We start from the raw sequence: 21,794 nt of genomic DNA on the forward strand, positions 1-21,794 counted from the left end.
TGAGAGCGATGTTTCAGGCTCTGCTGGCCTTCCACAAGACTCTGAAGGGGCTTCCTGTCCGGGTGCTGTCGGACAACACTACAGCAGTGGCATAGATCAATCTTTAGGGCGACACTCAGTGCAGGGCCCTGGCCGTGGAGGCTGCTCAGATTTTCCACTGGGCCGAGCTCCACTTGGATCTGGTCTCCGCAGCTCACATAGCAGGTCAGAGCAACGTGCAAGCCGATTTCCTCAGCAGATTTCAAATCGACCCGGCGGAATGGGAACCGGCAGACAAAGTTTTTCTTCAGATTTGTGCCAAATGGGGGACTCCCAGTTTGGATCTAATGGTGTCAAGTGCAAACGCGAAAGTCCCTCGCTTTTTCAGCAAAAGGAGAGATCCTTGCTCAGTGGGGTTGGATGCTCTGGCTCAACCCTGGCCCTCCGGCCTCCTATATGTATTCCCTCCATGGCCTTTGATAGGGCGAGTCATTCTGAGGATTTGACTGCACCGAGGATTGGTGATCCTCATCGCTCTGGATTGGCCAAGGCGTCCGTGGTACACGGACCTTCATGGGATGCTGGTGGAGGCTCCACTTCCTTTGCCTCTGGTGCCGAACCTGTTGGTTCAGGCGCCAGTGACTATGGAGGATCCCTGCCGATTTGGTCTTGCGGCCTGGCTTTTGAGAGGGCGCAATTGAGAGACAAGGGCTATTCTAACAAGGTCACCTCCACTCTCTTGCAGGCCCGCAAGCGGTCTACCTCCGCAGCTTATGCGCGGATCTGGCGCAAGTTTGAGGCGTGGTGTGGATCCTCGTCGCTCTGGATTGGCCAAGGCGTCCGTGGTACGCGAACCTTCGTGGGATGCTGGTGGAGGCTCCACTTCCTTTGCCTCTGGTGCCGAACCTGTTAGTTCAGGGGCCAGTGACTATGGAGGATCCCTGCCGATTTGGTCTTATGGCCTGGCTCTTGAGAGGGCGCAATTGAGAGACTAGGCTACAGTCTCGTCGGTCCTGAATTTTTTTTCAGGACAGCTTACAAAAAGGCCCGGCTTACAATTCCCTTCGGGTTAAAGTGGTAGCTTTGGCATGCTTCCGAGGGAAAGTCTCTGGCTTGTCCCTTGCTGCACATCCGGACATTGTCCGATTTCTCAGAGGGGCGCTTTGGCTCCGTCCTCCTGTGCGGTCGCCGTGTCCGGCTTGGAACCTGGGGCTGGTGTTGAAGGCACTTCAGCATTCACCTTTCGAGCCGCTTAGGCGAGCTTCTGAGAAAGATGTGACTCTCAAGACAGTCTTTTTGATGGCCATGACATCGGCTAGACGCGTATATGAGCTCCAGGTGCTTTCCTCTTGGGATCCTTTTCTGCAGTTCTCGGAGTCCGGGGTAACGGTACGTACAGTGCCTTCTTCCTGCCTAAGGTGGTTTCAGCGTTTCACCTGAACCAGCCCATTTTTCTTCCTTCCTTCTTGAGGGAGGACTTTCCGAATTCCTTTAGGCAATTGCGTCTTTTGGATGTCCGCAGGGCTCTGTTGCAGTATCTACAGATGTCAAATGACTTCAGAACTTCTGATCACCTTTTTGTATTGTTGACAGGTCCTCGACTCGGGTGTATGGCGTCTAAGGCCACTATAGCCCGTTGGCTCAGGGAAGTCATTTTTTCTGCATATCTGCTTTCAGGACGGTCTCCGCCTGAAGCGTTTAAAGCGCATTCCACGAGAGCAATTTCCTCCTCGTGGGCTGAAACGGGTGTCCTTTCTCTTCAAGAGATCTGTCGTGCGGCTACTTGGGCTTCTCAGCTCTCGTTTGTACGGCATTACAGGCTGGCAGCGAAGCAGGACGTGCATTTTGGGGTGCAGGTGCTTGCTTGCGGAGTTGCCTGTTCCCACCCTATGTAGGGAGTGCTTTTGTACATCCCATCAGTTAATGGATTCATCTGCTGTTGATGACAAGGAAGGGAAAATTAGGTTCTTACCTTGGTAGTTTTCTTTCCTTTAGTCACAGCAGATGAATCCATGATCCCTCCCTGTCTGACTGTTTTTTGTTCAGATCTTTCATGCAGATATTGTATCGCATCAGGAAGAGTTGAAGATCAGTTCTCAGTTTCTCCATGCTGTTCTTTTGCAGGAGGTTGAGAATGTCCCTCTTTTGTTGGTTATTGCTCCGGTTCTGGGGCGTTTGTTCACTGTGAGGAAAGTTGACGTTATTTTACCTTTCTTACTCACTCTGCTTTGGAAGTTTCATATACTGAAGGCAGAAGGGGCTAGCCGTCCAAGGTCACTGTGGTTTTTCAGTGCTCTCTATCTCCACCTGCTGGTAGGTGGATACAACCCATCAGTTAATGGATTCATCTGCTGTGACTAAAGGAAGGAAAATTACCAAGGTAAGAACCTAATTTTCCCTTTGTAGCTATAGAATTTTGTTTGTTTATATATGCTTTATGCAGTTGAATGCTGGTAGGAGTCTTTATCAATGAAGATTTTAGTTGTAGTTTATTATATTTTTGGTGGTTATTTTTTCTTAGGGGGCTATTTTGTCAAGGGTTGTTTTGTTCGGTGGGCCATTTTGTTAGGGTGTGAAATGTCAAGGGTTATTTTGTTACAAGGCTGTTTTGTGAGGACTTTATTGTCGGGGCTATTTTGTCAGGGCTATGGGTGCCCCTTTTTTTAATATATATTTTTATATTAGTTTACAATAAAGAAAAATACAAAGTTTACACTTTGTGCAGAAATTAAACAGAAATAGAATGACGATCACGTGATGCACGGCTAGAGAGAAGGTGTCGTCGTGCTGAGCTCCCGCCCTCCCCGCGCCGTTTTTCGCACATAAATATCTTATTTCGCAGCATTAAAAAGCGAGTATAACAACAACGGCGATCCGAAACATCGGGGTATCGCAGAATACTAAAACGGAGCTTGGCAGAGGTGCGATGGCGGCTAAACCCCCCAAAAAGGAAAACATGCGGACCCGTACAGCAGATTCCAAGATGGCGGACGGAGACGGCCTGAGGTCGGTGAGCTCGGCGTGGGCCGCGGAGGTGGCAGCGGAAGTCTCTGCTATGTTGGGGGCGTCAGTGGATCACAAATTACAAGCGATCAAAGAACAATTAGGAGGCATCGACGCGAAGTTGGAAAACATCCAGTCAGACTTTTCTCAATATAAGCAGCGCTTATCTGATGTGGAAGATCGAGTGCAGCAGCATGAGACAACACAAAAAGACCTGGAGAGCAAGGTAGAACGGCTGGAGAGTAAGCTGGAGGACCTGGAAAATAGGGCTCGCAGGAGTAATATAAGAATGATTGGGTTGCCTGAGAAGATCAAAGACTCAGAATTAAGAGACTTTCTAGAAAACTGGCTACCAAAAATTCTATCTTTACAACTGTCTGCTGGGCCTTTGAGAATAGAACGTGCTCACCGGCTGGGGCCTGGAAATTCGAAGGACCCCCGCCCAAGAGTCGTCATTTTCAAAGTCTTGAATTTTGCCCACAAACAGGAAATTTTTCGGGCGTTCAGAAAGGCTGGAACTATACAATATGAGAACCATACGGTACGCTGCTTCCAGGACTTCTCGACTGGAGTTTCTTTACAGCGAAGAGCATTTCGTGGAGTGTGCCAACAATTATTTGAAAAGAAAATTCAATTTGCTTTACTTTATCCGGCCCGTCTAAAGATCTGGCATAATGGGAAACATTCCCTGTTTTCATCAGCGGTAGAAGCGTTGCAGTTTGTGCAGCGAGACCTGACCCCTAAGGATCCGGCCTGAAAGAACAACCAAGAAAACCTGGTTGATTTGATTAAGATGAGGATCTTGAAAAGCTGGGGTGGCGAGCTCACGCCGAGTTGACGGGACACAGTTGGTAATTTTATAACCCAGAATGTACCTCTCTGTTACTGACTATAAAGAGGATACATGGGGCATGTTATGTTTACTGTTGCTGTTTCAAAGGTTCTTTGTTGAGGGGCCCCGCAGAATCATACTTTGCGGAAGAGAGACATGGTTTTACAATTGGGCCCTAACATCTGATATCATAAATTCCCTAGTAGGGATTACAAAGGTTGGATGGGTTTCTTTTGGGATAGTGGTTTTCACAGGGTAATTGTGGATACCAATAAGGGGATAGTCCCAATAGTGATGGATCTAGGGATTACATAAGGAGGGGGGGGGGGGCGGTAAGATTGTAAGAGGTATTATACTAGATATTAAATTAAAGGAAGGCGTGGGGAGGGGGGAGCTCACGTGATTTTAACCATGAGGGAATGGTTGAGTGATTCTGGGGGGGGAGGGGTAGGGATGGGGGGTGGGAAGGTTAAAGAGGGAGGGAGGTATCTGACAGAACTTGAGTTTCAGAGGAAAAATTCAAAGGGATTGAAAAGGGTGGCCCTAGGGGCTGGGAGGGTTTCCCTTCTTTTGTTTGTTTAAATGTATAACTTTTTTCACGCTGTTGTTGGATTTCTGGTGTACTGGGGTCACTTAAGATAGTTTCTTGGAATATTGGGGGAGTGTCGTCCCCGATAAAGCGGACAAAGGTGCTTCAGGCGCTGAAAAGACAACAAGTGGATATAGCCCTACTGCAGGAAACACATCTGTCCTCAGGGGAACACTTAAAATTTAAGACAGGGTGGGTGGGATCTCTCTTGGAAGCCCCAGCGGTGGGGAGGAAAGCAGGAGTCCTGATTCTTTTTCGAAAAGGACTGCAGATAAAGATCACCTCCACCTTGAGAAGTTCGGAGGGCCGCTATATTCTGGCGGAGATAGAGATTGAGGGTCATACTTTAGTGCTCTGTAATGTATATGCCCCAAATGTATATGATAAGAAGTTTTTTCAGGGACTGATCTCCAACTTGTCAAAATTTAAAGGGGGGAATATTATCCTGGGAGGTGATTTTAACTTAGTGGTGGACCCCCAGCTGGATAGATCCGGTGCTGGTGCCAGGGGTTCGGGAGGGGGTGCTCGAGCCTTGACTTTGCTCTGTGATGCATTAGACCTTGTGGATATGTGGCGTGTTTTACACCCATCGGACCGAGATTACACCCATCTTTCCAGAGCCCATGCATCCCAATCTCGCATAGATTATCTATTTGTTTCAACTCCCCTGTTTTCACAGATGGTTCAGGCTGAGATTGGTCCCTATGAGGTCTCAGACCATGCTATGATCTGGCTGAGATGGGGGAGGCCTGTGAAGGGGGGTGGACTGCGCCTTTGGAGATATCCCCTAGACCTAGTAAATGATCAAAAATTTCAGACATTTTTAGCAGAGAGGATAACAGATTATGAATTCCATAATGGGGTTCATAGCCAGCAGCCGACACTTTTTTGGGAAGCGGAAAAGGCTGTCTTGCGCGGAGACATAATCTCTTACTGTGCTAGAACTCGACGGATTCGAGACAGGGAGATCTTGAGGTTAGAATTGCAGGTCCGCAAATATAGGAAACTGTATGGTAGGAATGCTACTGCGGAGAATAAGTCACTGCTTTTGATTACGCAGCAAGAGCTCAACGAATTGCTGCATCGGAGGGCAGTTAAGTCCCAATTTTATTATAAATATAAGCTATTCCAATACAGCAATAAGGCAGGGAGGTTGCTGGCGAATATGGTGCGGAGTAGAAGGGGAGCCTCTAGAATTTTACAACTGAAGGATTTAAATGGAAAGTTATTGAGAACGGATCAGGGTATAGCAGATCGATTTGGCCAATATTACGAGGCCTTATACGCAAGGCCGGTAGATGAAGGACTGAGTGCTGATATGTTTTTAGAGTCGGTACAGTTGCCCAAGTTGTCCCCTCGCCAAATACAACGATTAAATAGCCCACTTGAGGAAGGAGACCTTATGTTGGCGTTACAACAAAGTGCTTCTCACAAAACGCCGGGTCCAGATGGCTACCGAGTGGAGTTTTATAAACAGTTCTATGCACATATCAAGAGACCGCTCTTAACTTTGTTTAATTCCATGATAGAGGGGAGGACTGTGCCTGAAACCATGAAGACAGCTCAGATTGTAGTTATCCTGAAAGATGGTAAGGACATGGCAGACCCTGGATCGTATAGACCAATCTCTCTTCTCAATGTGGATGCCAAGTTGTACGCTAAGATACTGGCAAATAGGTTGGCCCAGGTACTCCCGGACTTGGTAGAAGAGGCTCAAGTGGGGTTTGTGAAGGGGAGGACAGCGGTTCGGAATCTTCGTGCAATTTTGGCCTCTTTAGAGACAGTGCAATATAAGAGTCTGGCTTCTCTGTTGATTAGTTTTGATGCAGAGAAAGCCTTTGACAGAGTGAGCTGGCCTTACTTGTTTGAGACTTTGAAACACTATGGTATTCAAGGATCGTTTTTAGATGCGATACAAGTGTTATATCTGGAGCCAATGGCTTATGTGTGGGTGAATGGGGTCTGTTCTCGCTCATTTCATATCTTTAGAGGTACTAGACAAGGATGTCCGCTCTCTCCTCTCCTGTTCGTTTTATCTTTGGACCCCTTGGTCAGGGCGATACAAACTCATCCAGAGATCAAGGGAATCCCGATAGGGGCCTCGAGGTTTCTTCTGTCAGCCTTTGCGGATGACTTACTGGTGCATTTGACACAACCATCCCAGTCTCTCCCGGCTCTGTTGGAGCTATTCCAAGAATTTGGAGATTATGCAGGATTCAAGCTTAATTATATGAAATCTCTGGCATTGGCGTCCTCAGATGACCAGAAGAAGGAATGGGGGCAGGCTTTCCCACTTCGGTGGGCACGAGGGTCATTTCGCTATCTGGGAATATGGCTGTCTATGACCTCAGCGGATCTCTATTGATTGAATGTGAATAGATTGCTAAGTGGTACAGAGACAAGACTGAAAAGTTGGGTGACACTGCCCCTTACACTTTATGGGCGCATTCAGCTGTTTCGGATGGTGGAATTCCCTAGATGGCTTTACTGTCTACGGATGTTACCAGTCCTTATCAAACATAAAGATCTCAAAGTCTTACATCGTTTGCTCAGACGATATTGCTGGGGGGGGAAAAAAGCTAAACTACCACTACCTCTGTTAATGGGCAACTGGAAAGAGGGGGGCCTGGGTTTGCCAGACTTGAGAAGATACAATAGGGCATGCTTATTGCGTTACTTTGGTGACTGGTTTTTTGACCGTGAAGATTATACACCCCGTAGAATAGAGGCTCAATTTTTTGCTCCTTGCCACTTTTATTTTTTGTTACAGGCACCTGGGGCTCGTATACCTGAACACCTAAGAAATAGCCTGTTGCTAACATCTTTGCGGTTTCTTTGGAAGGACCTGATGGGTATTTGGGGTATATCGAAACACACATCAGATATGTTACCCATTTGTGGGAATTTATTGTTTAAACCGGGGATGGACAATAAAACATTTCAGGCTTGGGGACGCTTGGGCATTAGTCGTCTGGAGCATCTTTTAAACCAGCATGGGACGCTATTAAGTTTGGGCGCTTTGGGTATTGGCTATGACATGAATAACATTTTTGCCTATAATCAAATTATACACTATGTGAAGACGGTAGATTCAGAGGCTTTGAAACATAGACATTGTCACCGAATAAGACAGTTTTTAACAGGAGGAGACACAGAACGACTCTCGGTCTCTAAGTTGTATAAGATCTTGGGGAAATTGCCACTTCTAAAAGACCGGGAGTTAATACAAATGCGATGGGCCCGAGATTTAGCGAGACCAGGGCTGTCTTTGGATTTTGATATGTTAGTTTCTAGAATTCCGGAGGTGACTGGCAATGCAGGCTTCCGTGAATGCCAATACCGAATTTTGCATAGAGCATATCTTACAAAAGCTCAAATTTTTAGGATGGGGGGGGGGGGGTGGAAGACCCACTATGTGAAAAATGTGGAAGATTACCTGGGTCATTGTTTCACTGTTTGTGGGAATGTTTTCGGGTACACCATTTTTGGGGGGAGGTTCTGCAATATCTGTCCTCTTTGTTGGGCTCTGGGGTAGTGGACTCCCCGATGGGTGTGTTGCTGGATAAACATGAGGTGTTTGCACTGCAGGGCATATCTGGAAGACATCTGATCCGTAGGGCCTGTTTGGTTGGCAAGAGGTTATTACTTTGTCAATGGGTGGGCAGTGCTCTCCCGGATTTCTGGCACTGGAGGAATAGATTCCATGAACTAATGTTGTATGAGCGCCGAGGGGTGGGAGGTTCGAAGAGGAGGAGGAAGGCCTTTTTGGACATTTGGGGCCCATATATTCAGACACTACATACCAGAGGTAGAAGTCTGGTCCTGAATTCCCTTTGATTTTACAGCGTGATACATTTCTGGAAGATATCTCAGGGTGGGTTAGGAGGGGAAGGGAGGGAAGATGGGAAGAGTATGATATAGAATGATGGGAGTATGGGAGATAGGGAAAAGAGGATGACATTTACAACTATGATATGTTCCTCCGGCCCTGTGGGCGTTAATTTGTTGATGAATCACAACTTTGACATATGATGGAGGAGACATGGAAAGTAGTGAAACACAGGAACTACATGTACTGACTACAGAAGGTTGACAACATTCCATATTTATTTTCATTATGAATCTTGTTGAACAATGCCTCGATCACTGTTTTGATACAGTCCAAAGGTTCCTGTAAAACTTCCTTGATAGTCATTCTGTACAGATTTTCTCTTCAATAATGGATATGGTCAATAAACATATTATAAAAAAGGAAAGGGAGGGGGAGGGGGGAGGGATGGGGAGGGGGGGGGGAAAATAAAATGTTGATGATAGAAGTTCAGATGTATTAGTACAGGTCTGAAATGTTTGCCACTGGAGTTTTAAGGATTGGCATGATATTGTATCATTTATGCTTTCATCAATAAAAATACTTTTACACATAAAGTATATTAATACAAAAAAAAAAAAAAAAAAAAAACCAGAAATAGAATAATAGGAAATATTGAAGAAAAATATTTTACTCAGTCAACAAGCCCCCCACCCCCCCCCCCCAAAAAAAAAAAAAAAATCAAAAGATCTGCCTAAGCCATTTTTCTTATTTTTCTTGGTAAAATAATCTATACCATGATTCTAACAGCAGAGATTGGTCAGCTAGCAATTTGAACAGAAACACTAGCATTCTAGTTTGAATTCAGAAACATTCTTAATTGTTTAGGGTTCCAGAAAGGTTTGACCACATATTTAATAATACACTTTACAGAAAGCTCAGGAAGAACTACCCTCCCATGGACTGAACTTCTGGATGCAACAACAGGAATTACTTAGGTCTTGCCTGAGTCTGTTTAGATACATCAGATAAAATCTGTATCCGCTTACCTATAAATTGCGCTTGATGCAAACAAAAGTAGCCTCAGCACAGAGTCCTTAAGAAACTCAAATGTCACCAGCAGAATTGCTCTATCTTTGCTGTTCAGTTGTTTTCAAGAAAGCAGTCAGAAATCCCAGAGCCTTAATCGCCATATCTTTGGCTCTGACTTCCAATGAAAGGGGAAATAGAAAACCTTTTGTATTGGAGGCATTGCTGCTTCTGCTAATCCAAGAACAGGGACACAGGAAAGATGGTGGCAGACAAGGAGAAAGAAGTGACTGGGACAGATAGTGAGGAGATTACAAGATAGTCATAATGCTCTGGAGGGTGTTATCAACACAGACTGTGTAAGTAAGAGATACAAATCCTAAAAAATTCATCATTACAGTATTTCAAGATTGCTATTATTGAAGACATCATTGAGAAATAAAGTGGAGTCTGTGGAAAATAGGCTGCAGAATTTAAATCTAAGGATGTTGAATTTTCCTTAAAGTCCTTCCATGTCTCCTAGGGAACTATTTAAGGAAGTTCCCTAAGGAAGTCATAAGAACATAAGAGCAGCCATACTGGGTCAGACCAATGGTCCATCTAGCCCAGTATCCTCTTTTCCAAACAGTGGCCAAGCCAGGTCACAAGTACCTGGCAGAAGCCCAAATCATGGCAACACTCCATACTACAAATCCCAGGGCAAGCAGTTGCTTCCCATGTCTGTCTCAATAGCAGAATATGGACTTTTCCTCCAGGAATTTGTCCAAACCTTTTTTTTTTTTTTAAAACCCAGATACGCTAACCGCTATTACCACATCCTCCGGCAAAGAGTTCGAGCCCAGCCACTCTTTGAATGAAAAAATACTTCCTCCTATTTGTTTTAAAAGTATTTCCATGTAACTTCCTTGAGTGTCCTCTAGTCTTTGTACTTTTGGAATGAGTGAAAATATTGATTTACTTCTACAGTAGTCTGTAGTCTGAGCATTTTATTTTTCCACTCGATTCTGTTTGTCTTCTGATCTTCATTTTTTTTCTCTGCTTTTCCAAGGTCTTAGGAAAGATGGTAGCAGACATGGAGAAAGAAGACCTTGGAAAGGCAGGGGGGAAAAAATGAAAATCAGAAGACACAGACAGAATTGAATGGAAAAGTAAAACGCTCAGACTACAGACTATTGTAGAAGTAAATCAATTTTTTACTCGTTCCAAAAGTACAAAGACTAGGGGGGACACTTAGTTACATGGAAATACTTTTAAAACAAATAGGAGGAAATATTTTTTTCATTCACAGTGGCTGCGCTCTGGAACTCTTTGCCGGAGGATGTGGTAATGGTGGTTAGCTTATCTGGGTTTAAAAAAGGTTTGGACAAATTCCTGGAGGAAAAGTCCATAGTCTGCTGTTGAGACAGACATGGGAAGCAACTGCTTGCCCTGGGATTTGTAGTATGGAGTGTTGCTACGATTTGGGCTTCTGCCAGGTACTTGTGACGTGGCTTGGCCACTGTTTGGAAAAGAGGATACTGGACTAGATGGACCATTGGTCTGACCCAGTATGGCTACTCTTATGTTTTAGGGAACCTCCCTTAAATAGTTCCCTAGGAGACATGGAAGGACTTTAAGGAAAATTCAACACCCTTGGATTCAATTCCGCAGCCTATTTTCCACAGACTCCATTTATTTCTCAATGTTGGCTTTAATGATAGCAATCTTGAAATTCTGTAATGATGAATTTTTAGGATTGCATCTTAGTTGCACAGTCTGTGTTGATAAAATCCTCTAGGGCGTTATGACTATCTTGTAATCTCCCCACTGTCTGTTCCAGCCGTCAAGTCTGCCACTCATTCATTGCTCCAATGAAACTAAAGCTGGCCATATAGTCTCCAATGTTAGTCGCGGGTTTCACCAGAGGTAGTATTTTCTGGCCACCAGAGGCACTCACGGGGCTTGAGTGCTGCAAATCCTCAGACTCCAACACTCACCACCAAATCTGCTTTCTCCTCATGCTGTGACAGACCTATTTGGAAACGCTGGTGGTTCCCAAGGTCAGAAGGAGCAGAATAGGCACAACTTCCACCTGTTTTGGAGGAAGAATAACTACCACTTCTTCACTCGCTAAGGGGTGCTGCTTGATGCATCTTAGATGGAAATGACTGCCCTGGTGGAGGAGGCAGCACATGGTTGTTGGGGCTAAAGGTTGCCTCAAGTCAGACAGGTGCTCCCTCGTTTTCCCAACAGCAAGGGCCACTCCCGACAAACCAGGTTGAGGTATAGTTGTCTGTTTCATTGGTAGGGGTTCACTACAGAAAACCCTAGCTTTACTCGTCCTCTTCACCATACTGTCACAGGAAAGCTTCAAGAAGGTTAGTGAAATAAACTAGGAGGAGTGCAGCTGTCTGTGTCCTACCCTATTAATGCCCATCAAGCAAGGGAGGGGGGGGGGGGAACATGCAGCTGCAACTGATGCTTGGAGGTGCTCTGATGATTTGGGCAGAGAAGCATCTGCTTTGCCTTTTTGTTGCTCACATTGTGGGCTCTCTGAACATGAAAGTGGACTATCTAAGTAGGAATTCCCTAGACCCAGGAGAATGGGAGTTGTCTGGAGAAGCATTCAACTGATAGTGGATCATTGGGGCCTGCCATGCCTGGACTTGATGTTGAATAGGAGGAATGCCAAGGTGTCCAGATTTTTTAGCCACCACAAAAACCAGGGCTCTGTAGGAATTAATCCTCTGTTATTGGTTTGGCTGAAGGCTCTACTGCTGTACATTTTTCTGCCATAGCTGATGATGGGTCAGGTTCTCAGGAGGATCACACAGCACCCCAGTCAGGTCGTTCTCATAGCTCCAGACTGGCCGAGGCCGTTGTTCAGATTTGATGTATGGCTTCTGGATGGTGGTCCGCGGCAACTTCCTCAAAATCAGGAGTTTCTGCATCAAGGTCTCGTGTTTCCCTACCCTTAATTGTTCTTTCTGTTTACCTGTCTTATCTAGATTGTAAGCTCTTTGAGCAGGGACTTTCTTTTGTGTATGGTGTACAGCGTTGTGTATGCCTTGTAGCGCTATAGAAATGATAAGTAGTAGTAGTAGTGTTGATGGAGGATCCATCCCCCTTTGGTCTTATGGCTTGGCCATTTAAAGGGCATGTTTAAAGAAGAAAGGGTACGCTGACTCGGTCATTGGGACCTTTCAAGCAAGGAAGTAGTCTAGGTCTTTGGCCTAGGCCAGCGTTTGGAGGATTTGAAAGCTGGTGTGGACAGTTGGGAATTCCTTAGCTTCGGTGCCCCATATCTTAGCCTTCCTGCAACCAGGCTTGGAGAAGGGCTTGGGTCTAGGGTCTCTAAAAGTGCTGATGGCAGCCCTGGCATGCTTCAGGGGCTCCTGCAATGTTCCTTGGCTACACATCCGTTGTGGTCCTGTTCTTGAAGGGTGTGGGCCACCTGTGACCCCAATTGATCATGTTTCTCCAGGATGGAATCTCAACCTGGTCCTATGCTTTCTACAACATCTATTCAAGCCTTTGAAGAGAGCCTCCATGAAGGATCTGATTTTGAAGACTCTATTTTTGGTGGCATTTGCTTCAGCACACTGTGTCTTGGAACTTCAGGCACTTTCCTGTCAGGAACCATTTCTCTGCTTTACGGAAGTGGGGGGTTTCATTGTGGATGGTTCCTTTCTTTCTAAGGTGGTGTCCTCTTTTCATGTTAACCAGTCAGAAGAACACTCTTCCTTTCATAGGGAGGACCGTCTTATTATTCTTCCCTGAAGCTTTTGGTTGTGCAGCAAGTTCTTATCAGATATTTGGCAGTCACTAATAAGTAGGACAGACATGCATTTTGTTCAATTCAGTAAACAAAAGATGATTACAAGATGGTTGGGAGATTCTATTTCTTCGGCATACATTATCTCTGGCAAACAGCTGCCTGTGGTTGTGCAAGCTCACTCTACAAGATGTATTGGAATCTCTGGGGCGGAATCGCAGTTGGTTCCCCCAGCAGACATTTGTCAGGCCGCCAGTTGGTCGATCTTGCATACTTGTACCAGGTGTTAGAGTGGATGTGGCAACCAGCTTGAAAACAGTCTTTGGTTTTGTTGTGCTACAGACATTGGTGCCTGTATCCTGCTCTCAGTAGGGATTTCTTTTGTACATCCCACAAGTGCTAGAACAGTGTGAAGTGACTCTGGAAGGAAGAATTATATTCTTACCTCATGATTTTCTTTCCATTAATCCACAGTATTCCAGAGGCTAGCTGTAGGCATAGGAGCCAACTTTTCAAAATTATTGGGGGTGCTAAGCACAATGGAAATAAACCCCTCCCTGGACACATACAAGGAATTTTCTCAATATTGGGGGTGCTCAAGCAGCCACAGAGTCGGCTCCTATGGCTGTAGGGCTCAAGAAGAGACAGAGGAACAGTATCCCCTGCACCATGGCTGTACTAGTTTAACTCCTCTTCAGGAGTGATGAGAAGGGTTTCAGGCCCCTTGCAGTTTCATTATGTTAAATTTGTTGGTATGGTTCAAGGTGGTAGTGTTACTGTTTCTTACCTTGTTTCACTGCTTGCCTAAATAATACTGAGGAGCTGCAGTGCCTACCAAGGCTTATAAGGTACATCTCAGTTCACTGCTTTCTATTTCCACCTGCTGGTTATAGCATAACTACCCACAAGTGCTGGAATATTGTGAAGAACTAATGGAATGGAAAGAAAACTAGAGGTAAGAACATAATGTTTCCTTTGTCAGCTTACTCTTAACCCCTTGTTAACCCCGTTCAAAAATTCTAACAAGTAGGTAAAGTAAGACTTCTTTCCTCTAACTTCATGCTGGCTCTGCCACATGATGCCATGTCTATCTGTATGTTCATTAATTTTGTTTCTTATAATGGAGAGGACACTGACTTGCCCAAGGTCGCAAGGTGATGGAGAAACAAGATACAGAGGCTTCCCTGGTTCCCAGCCTATTTGTCTGCTGGCTATTCTTGCACAGTAAATAGTTTTGTTTTTGTTTTTTTAATGAACCCTTTTCTACAAGCTATTGTGAGATTTTTTTTTTAATGTTTAAATGATTTTATTGAAATTTCAGCATTATACATCTGCTCAAAACCTTCACTGTATAGATTTCACAAACAAACCATGCTGTATGCAAACAACTTAACATTAACATCCAAAAGTATTTTTAAAACATTTTCCTCCCTTATCCCTCCAATATCCCTCCCTCCCTCCCTCCCCCTTCCCCCAATAGCATTGCCAGACCTCTCACCATAAACTAGCCAGATTACTATAGTCTCACGCCTCTCTTCCCCTGTTACCAACTCTCCCCCCCCCCCCCCCCCCCAATCTATGTCCCGTAAGGTCTAGACTCTGATGACCCTCTGGGGCAATGGATGAGAAGTCTCTTAATCCAACTCGTGTATTCCCCCCCTCCCCTCCCCGTTTGTCTTAAATTTATTTATGGTTCAATATTTTAATTGATGACAATGCAACAAAAAACATTTTTCATAGTCTGAAAATACATGAGCTCGAATGTGAAAATATCTATTCTATAAGAAGTCAGAGTGCTACAGTCCGTCGTCGTCATTTTAACCTTTTATCCCCTCCCCCCAACTCTCATCAAATTTTTATTGCCTTCCTTAAGTCACCTTCCCCCCCTCCCTCCCACTATCCTACCCCAATGCAACGCTCAAAGTGCCGAGTTATCTGAGTTACCTTTGCCAAGGGAGTCTATTCAAAATTTGACTGCGTGCTCGCGGTGAGATGATATTTAAATACGCCCCCCACACTGCCAAGAACCTCCGCTGCCTTCCCGGCGACAGGCCCGCACCTCTGGCTTCCCAGATCATTAGTTCATGTAATTTATTCCTCCAATGCCAAAAGGAGGGAGGGTGATCCTGCAACCAATAGAGAAGTATACACTTCTTCCCCACAATGCAAGCCTTCCCCAAGAACAGCTTCTCCCCTCGTGTACCCATGCTCCACAATCCAGGTGTACTAAATACTGCTCTTTCAAAAGTTAGCCTAAATTTCCTGCCCAGCACCTCTTGTAGAAACCAGGAGATCGCTACCCAATATCTAGAAATACTTCTACATTGCCATAAGCCGTGAAAAAGTGTGGCCTCATCTTCGGTACATTTAAGACAGCGGTATGAATCAGTTACCCCCATATGGACAGCCTGTCTCTGGGAAACGTAAGCCCTATGCACCGACCGAAAATGACACTCCTGTAGTTCTGCACTGTGGGCCACTTTTAAGGGCTGTCAATAACAACTTTGCAGATATTGGCTCTCCCACCTCTCCACTCCACCTGTCCCCCACCACCTGTAAATTACGAGCTTTCTCTCTATTGCATAATTCTCTATGGAACCATGCTACCGAATCCTGACTCACTGCATCTCCTTCTAATAATATTCGTAGCTGGTCGCCAAAACTAGTCGACAAGCTCTCCGACGGCAACGATCGCACGTAATGAGTCAATTGTCCATATGCCAGGACGCTCAATGGACCCCACCCTCCCAACTCCGCAAAAGTTTGATAATCCACCAGAGAACCATCCTGCTGAAGGTTTCCAACCTAATCACTCCCTTCTCCAACAATTGACGAAACACCTTTGAGCCCCTTCCCGGCGCAAAATCTAGATTCCCCTGTAAGGGAAGCCATACACTACTCATGGGATTCTGCCGCCACAACGGCAGCAGTGCTCTCCACAACTGCCACATTGGGCGCAGCAACACACTATCCCGAAAATGTTCTGGCAATCGCCCTCTAGGGGCATGTAGCAATGAGGCTACAGTCCAGGGGTCAAAGTAGCTTTTTTTCCAATCCTATATCTACGTAGGTACTGGTCCCCAACAGCCAATCTCTAAGATGGCGAAGTAGGCATGCTTGATTGTATTTCCTAAAATCTGGGAACCCCATTCCTCCAAATCTTGTATTGCCCACCACCATTTTCCACTGTTTCGCCTTCCTGCCCCCCCCCCCCCCCCCAAACAAAATCGTACCGCCAGTTTGTAGAACGCCTCCAGGTCTCGCTTAGTTAACCATAGGGTCAAAACTTGCATTACATAAAGCCACCTTGGGAAAATAATCATTTTTAGCAGATGTACCCTTCCATAAAAGGACACCGGCAAGACCGACCAACTCGCCAGCTGGTCTTTCGTCTCCTGTAAAAGCTTGGATACATTATTCTTGTATAACATTGAGGTGTCCATTGCCATCTGTACTCCTAGGTATCGAAACTTCCCCATTGCCCACCTCAGGGGGAAATCCCCTTCCCACATGCCTCTCACTTCTTCCGAACTCGCCAATGCCTCCGACTTCAATAAGTTCAATTGAAAACCGGAAAAGTCCCCAAATTTCACTAAGCTTTCCATAAGATTCCCCAATGAAGTCTTAGGCTCTGTAATAAGCATTAATGAGTCATCTGCAAACACAGCAGATTTGAAGGTGTATTTCCCTATGGTTAGTCCCTTTATGCCTTGGGTTATATTGAATCTCTCGCAATAGAGGGTCCAAGGGTTAGGACAAAAAGTAAGTGGCGATAGTGGGCATCCTTGCCTTGTTCCCCTACAATCGGAAAGCTATCCGACAATACGCCGTTGACATACACCTGTGCCCGCGGCTCTGCATAAAGCGCTCTCACTGCCTTCAAAAACCCCCCTCCTATTCCATAGGCTTCCAGGACCCCGTACATAGTCCCAATCCACCCGGTCAAACGCTTTTTCAGCGTCAAAGCTTATTAAAAGAGCCGGGATCCCCTCCGTCGGAACTCCCTCCAATGCTGTTAATATCCTCCTCATGTTCTTTGTTATTACCCTCCCCCTGATGAACCCCACCTGTGAGTCAGCTATCAACAACGGTAGCACTCTAGATAATCTATTTGCCATAATTTTTGCAAGCAGCTTTACTTCCGCATTAAGCAACGAGATCGGACGGTAGGATTCCGGCCTATCTGTTGGTTTACCCGGCTTTGGAAGAACTATTCTTTGAGCTACATTGAGATATCGAGGTAACTTTTCCTGTTGTATAATATTGTTAAATACTTCCACCAAGACCGGACTAATCTCTGATTTCAGCAATTTATAGAATTCATTCCTAAAACCATCGGGTCCCGGGGCCTTCCCCAATGCCCCGTGCAGTATTACTAGTTCCACTTCCTCCACCGTCACCGGGGCTTCTAATCTTGCCAGATCAGAGACCGTTATACTGGGCAAGCCCATACTGGACAAATAAACCTCACTATTCTCCTGTAACGTGGTTTGTGCTTCGTAGAGATGGGCAAAAAAATCAGCAAAAATCCCATTAATAGCTTTATCTGCGTGATGTCTTTGACCATTTGAGTCTATTAGTGTGGTCACTTTTGTTTGCCCCGTTTCCTTTAGCCAGACGAGCCAATAAGCCACTGCTCTTATTCGCAAACCTATATAGCTGATATTTATAGTAAGCGTGCGAGCGTTTCGCCCGATCATGCAACAATTCATTTAAATGTTGCTGTGCTTCCAATAACTGTTTTTTTCACCCTCAATGCCAGATTTTCCCCAAATTGCCTACGGAGAGAAGTCACTTGCTGTTCCAGGCGCGCCACCCTCCCTGCGGCGCACCTTTCTCTGATGGCTAACATAACGAAATCACCTCCTCCTCGGAGAACCGCTTTCGCTGTCTCCCAATACAGACCCGGTTGAGCCCTATGTTGAGCATTGGCTTCTGCATAAGTTGCCATTTCGAGACCAAAAAGGCAAAAAAAATGACTGTCCCTATAAAGAAAAGACGGAAAGCACCAGCCAACCTTCCCCAGAGACAGGCTCCCCAGTAAACTTCACCTCAACCCAAGCATGGTCTGAAATCATTATGGGGCCTGTCCTGGTTTCTTCTACCTGTGTTAATAGTTCCGGTGAAATAAACATATAATCAATCCTGGACATGTGTGTGTAGTCCCTTTCTAGTGGATTAAGCGTCCTCCAGACATCTATCACACCCAATGCAGTTTCTAATAAAAGCACCCCTCGTTCTGTTCAAGCCAATTCTCTATCAGTGGGTGCAGAGCGATCCAACTTTGGATCTGCTACATCATTCATATCCCTCCCATCACTATCGGTAAATCTCCCAGTCCCAAAATCTGCTTAAATCACTCCTTTGAGAACTTCCTCTCAAATACATTTGGGGCATATATGTTACATAACATCATCGGCTGATGTTCCAGGACTACAGATGCCAGTATAAAACAGACCTTAGGGTCAACTATGATGTTTCTTACCAAGTGTAAGCCCTTCTTTACTAGGATCACCATTCCCCCCTTCCCTCCGCTGGAGCCTCGTATATAGATCCCACACCCACCATTTTTAAAATTTTTGATGTTCTGCCATTGAAAGGTGCGTCTCCTGCAAGAAGGCAACCGAAGTCCCCTGTCCCGTAAAGTTTTGAGCAATTTTTGTCTTTTAATAGGCGAATGTATACCCCCCACGTTCCAAGATGTGAACTTCACTCCTAGCATTTCAACCTACTCCTTCCTTCTCCCATGCATCCTAATTACCAATGGTCATTTTCTCATCACCCATACCTGAGGGAATGTCCCAGCCGCCATCCCCCAGCATGAAGCAATTTGTTCTTCTATCACCCTTTGTCCATTGTTCTCCCTCCAGCACTTCAAGCGTTGCCCTCCCTCTCCCTTCCCTCACCCTCCCCCCATCCCTCTGTCCCTTATCGTTCCGGAAGCTACCCGGAACCCTTCCAGTTCTGAGCTTGAAGTCACCCTTCCCGACTACTTACTGACCACCTATCTCCCCCCATCTACCCCCTCCTTCTCTCTGCCCCATACCTATAATCCTATTTGTATTGTACTCAACCCCTCATAACGTACTATACCTGGAACCCGCCCCCCCCCCCCCATATTCAACAAACATTTGTCTCTGTCCCCGTTGAAAAATTTCACATATCTCAGAAGCCACCCTTCACAATCCCTTATCCCCCACCCTTTCAACACTCACCTTTGTTCTCCCCTTCTACCTAAACCTGTGATTCTCTCCCCACTTTTGACACTCAACTCTCACATTCACCCAGTCACTCATTGCTGACACTCTGTGCTCCTTCATATTCCTACCCTACCTTTCAGCTCAAACATACTCTCCCTGATTCATACTCCTTTGAACCCACCATTGACTTCTGTTGTGTTCTCTATCTACTTACTTAACAGTGAACTAGAGTAACATTAAACAAACCATTCCCCCCCTGCCTTCCTCTCCCCCCTCAATATTACATATACAAATCCTGTTAACTTTCAGTCCATCATCTTCCCCTCTCTCCGTGGATGCTCATCTCTCTGTATAATCCAGTACTTTGTCGGTCTTCCTCCACTGAAGATTCAAATCAGCAAAATTCCATACTGGTCTTTGTACTCTCACTTCACGGGGCTTCAACCAACTAAGTGTTCCTCCACGCTAATTATTCTGTGCTTAATACCTGCTTATAGCCTTGAATATCCCACTCTCCTGCAATCAGATCTTTCTGCTGTCCACCGCTCATTCTGATTCAGATCTCTTACTCCTCAGCTGTTCCATAAACTTCTTGCATCTTCCACTTTGTCAAAAAAGTGTGCACGATCCTGATCAGATTATTTATAACTTTGCAGGGATAGCAGACTGAAGCGAACCTTTGTTCAAAAAGCTTGGAGCAGACTGGTACAAGCGCCTTCCGGGCTGCTGCCACTTTGGTGGAATAATCTTGAAACACTAAAATTCCTACTGTTCTGGTAACGTAATTGTTTACCTCTTCTAGTCGCTTGCAGTACCCCGCCATTTTATGTGCATCGTTAAGTATTTTGAGGATGGTCACCCTGGGACGGGTTTCTCCCTCGCGTCGCGGGCCTAACCTGTGTGCCCATTCCACCCTGAGTTCTCCCGCCAATTCTGGGAGCTCGGCCGCCTCCGGGATCCATTTCTCTAGGAAACTCTGTAAGTCTTTTATCCCCAAGCACTTCTGGCATCCAACCAGTCTTAAATTGTTCCGCCATGAGCGGTTTAAGATATCTCTAACTTCTCCAGCAACTTAAGGCGCTTTTGTAATGCTGGGCTCTTATCTGCTAGCTTCTGCACCGTGTCTTCCATGTTCCCCGACACGCTGCTGCACTTCTTTAAGGCCCGACGCCATAGTAGCGTACCGATCCTCCATGCCGTCAAGTTTCTCTAAAATTTGCTGAAACTTGCAGTCCACCGATTGCTCCACTGCCTCAGTCACCTCCCAGATGATGTCCGCTGCCCACTGCAAGCTTGGAGTCGGAGGTTGACTCTTATCCGCCATCTTAGCCTCCGCTCCTCATCCCTTCTCACGGCTCTCCTTCCTCGCCGTTTGGATGCCATCCGCTCTGGGAATCGCTGCTCTTTGCACTCCGCGATCTCCGCGTTGTACTGCAGCTTGGTAAGTCCTTTCGGGTGGGAAACAGGCTGGCTATTTTTCCCTTGATTCTATCGGGTGCCTCGGAGCAGTAAGACCACGCGTCCTCACTCCTCCATAGCCCAACCGGAAGTCCTGTGAGATTTTTTTAAAAGAACTTTTCACCGAATAGCTGCTGGCCTGCAAGTACCACAGCCGGTTTTAAAATTGATCTTCATGTATTCTGCCCATCAAATATAGGGTATCCTTAGTATATGGAACAGTGTGTATATATGTACATGTACACAACTGGAGAATAGGAAGATTTAGAGGGATGAGGAGGTATTCTGTATAGCTAGAAAACCGCTAATTTATTTGTGTGTACAAGAAATTAGCTTCCTTGATGATCTATCCTGTCTGAAGTTCAGTGAACAGTTTATCCAATTTTGGTTCGTACCATTTTTTCCTCTCTCTCACTCTCTTTCCCCCCCCACCCCCATATTTATGAACCTGCAGAGTCTGATGTTGTGGAGAATGAAGCTATGCAGGCGTACATGAAGCCTATCTCTGGGTCTGACAGTCGAAGCCGTCCCCTCCAAGGGTTTGTGGTACGGGATGCTCCTTGGCTGCGGGGCAGCAATAGTGAAAAGGTAAGGAAGCCAAGTGGTAATAGGTTGTTAATTTTCATGTCCTACAACTCAATTGCTATAGTTTCAACTGATGTTATTTCAGCACGACTTGTTGAACTGATTTTGGGACAAACCTCCTGCCCCCCCCCCCCCCCCCCCCCCCCCCGGTCCTTAATTTAGCAAAAAAATCAGTTAATTTAGATTGTATTCCCAACCTAAACCTTGATGAGAGAGCAAGCCTCATTTAAATAACTTAGATAAAGGATATATTTGACGTATTGGACAATAAGTACTCTTGAGCTGGTTTCAGATAGGGCGTGAGCTAAATACAGAGTATGTGAGCTATTCTTTCAATAACTTGTGACCTCCTTCAGCAGCAAGAGCTTCAACTTAATGTATATTAACAATTGATCAGTCTTTAATTACCCTTGAATTTTGGCTGATTCTTCCTTATGGAACTATTTGAGCTCTGTGACTTTTGAGGACTTCTGGTGATAAATGGTGAACAGTTGCATAACAGTTAAAAAAAAAAAAAAAAAACCTTAGCTCTACCTTTTTTTTTTTTTTTAAAGAAT

At 45.5% G+C, this 21,794-nt stretch overlaps 1 protein-coding gene across 1 annotated transcript in view; it reads left to right on the forward strand.

Annotated features, from left to right (window-relative positions):
- HDLBP (high density lipoprotein binding protein) overlaps positions 1-21,794 on the forward strand; it is a gene marked incomplete in the record, with an annotated part of 521,467 nt that overhangs the window by 470,320 nt on the left and 29,353 nt on the right. The window contains 1 exon segment of the mRNA XM_030216982.1: positions 21,107-21,240. Within this exon segment, the coding sequence (XP_030072842.1) occupies positions 21,107-21,240 (134 nt within the window).

This window comes from Microcaecilia unicolor, chromosome 10 (genome assembly GCF_901765095.1).
Source record: "Microcaecilia unicolor chromosome 10, aMicUni1.1, whole genome shotgun sequence".
Lineage (NCBI taxonomy): Eukaryota > Metazoa > Chordata > Amphibia > Gymnophiona > Siphonopidae > Microcaecilia > Microcaecilia unicolor.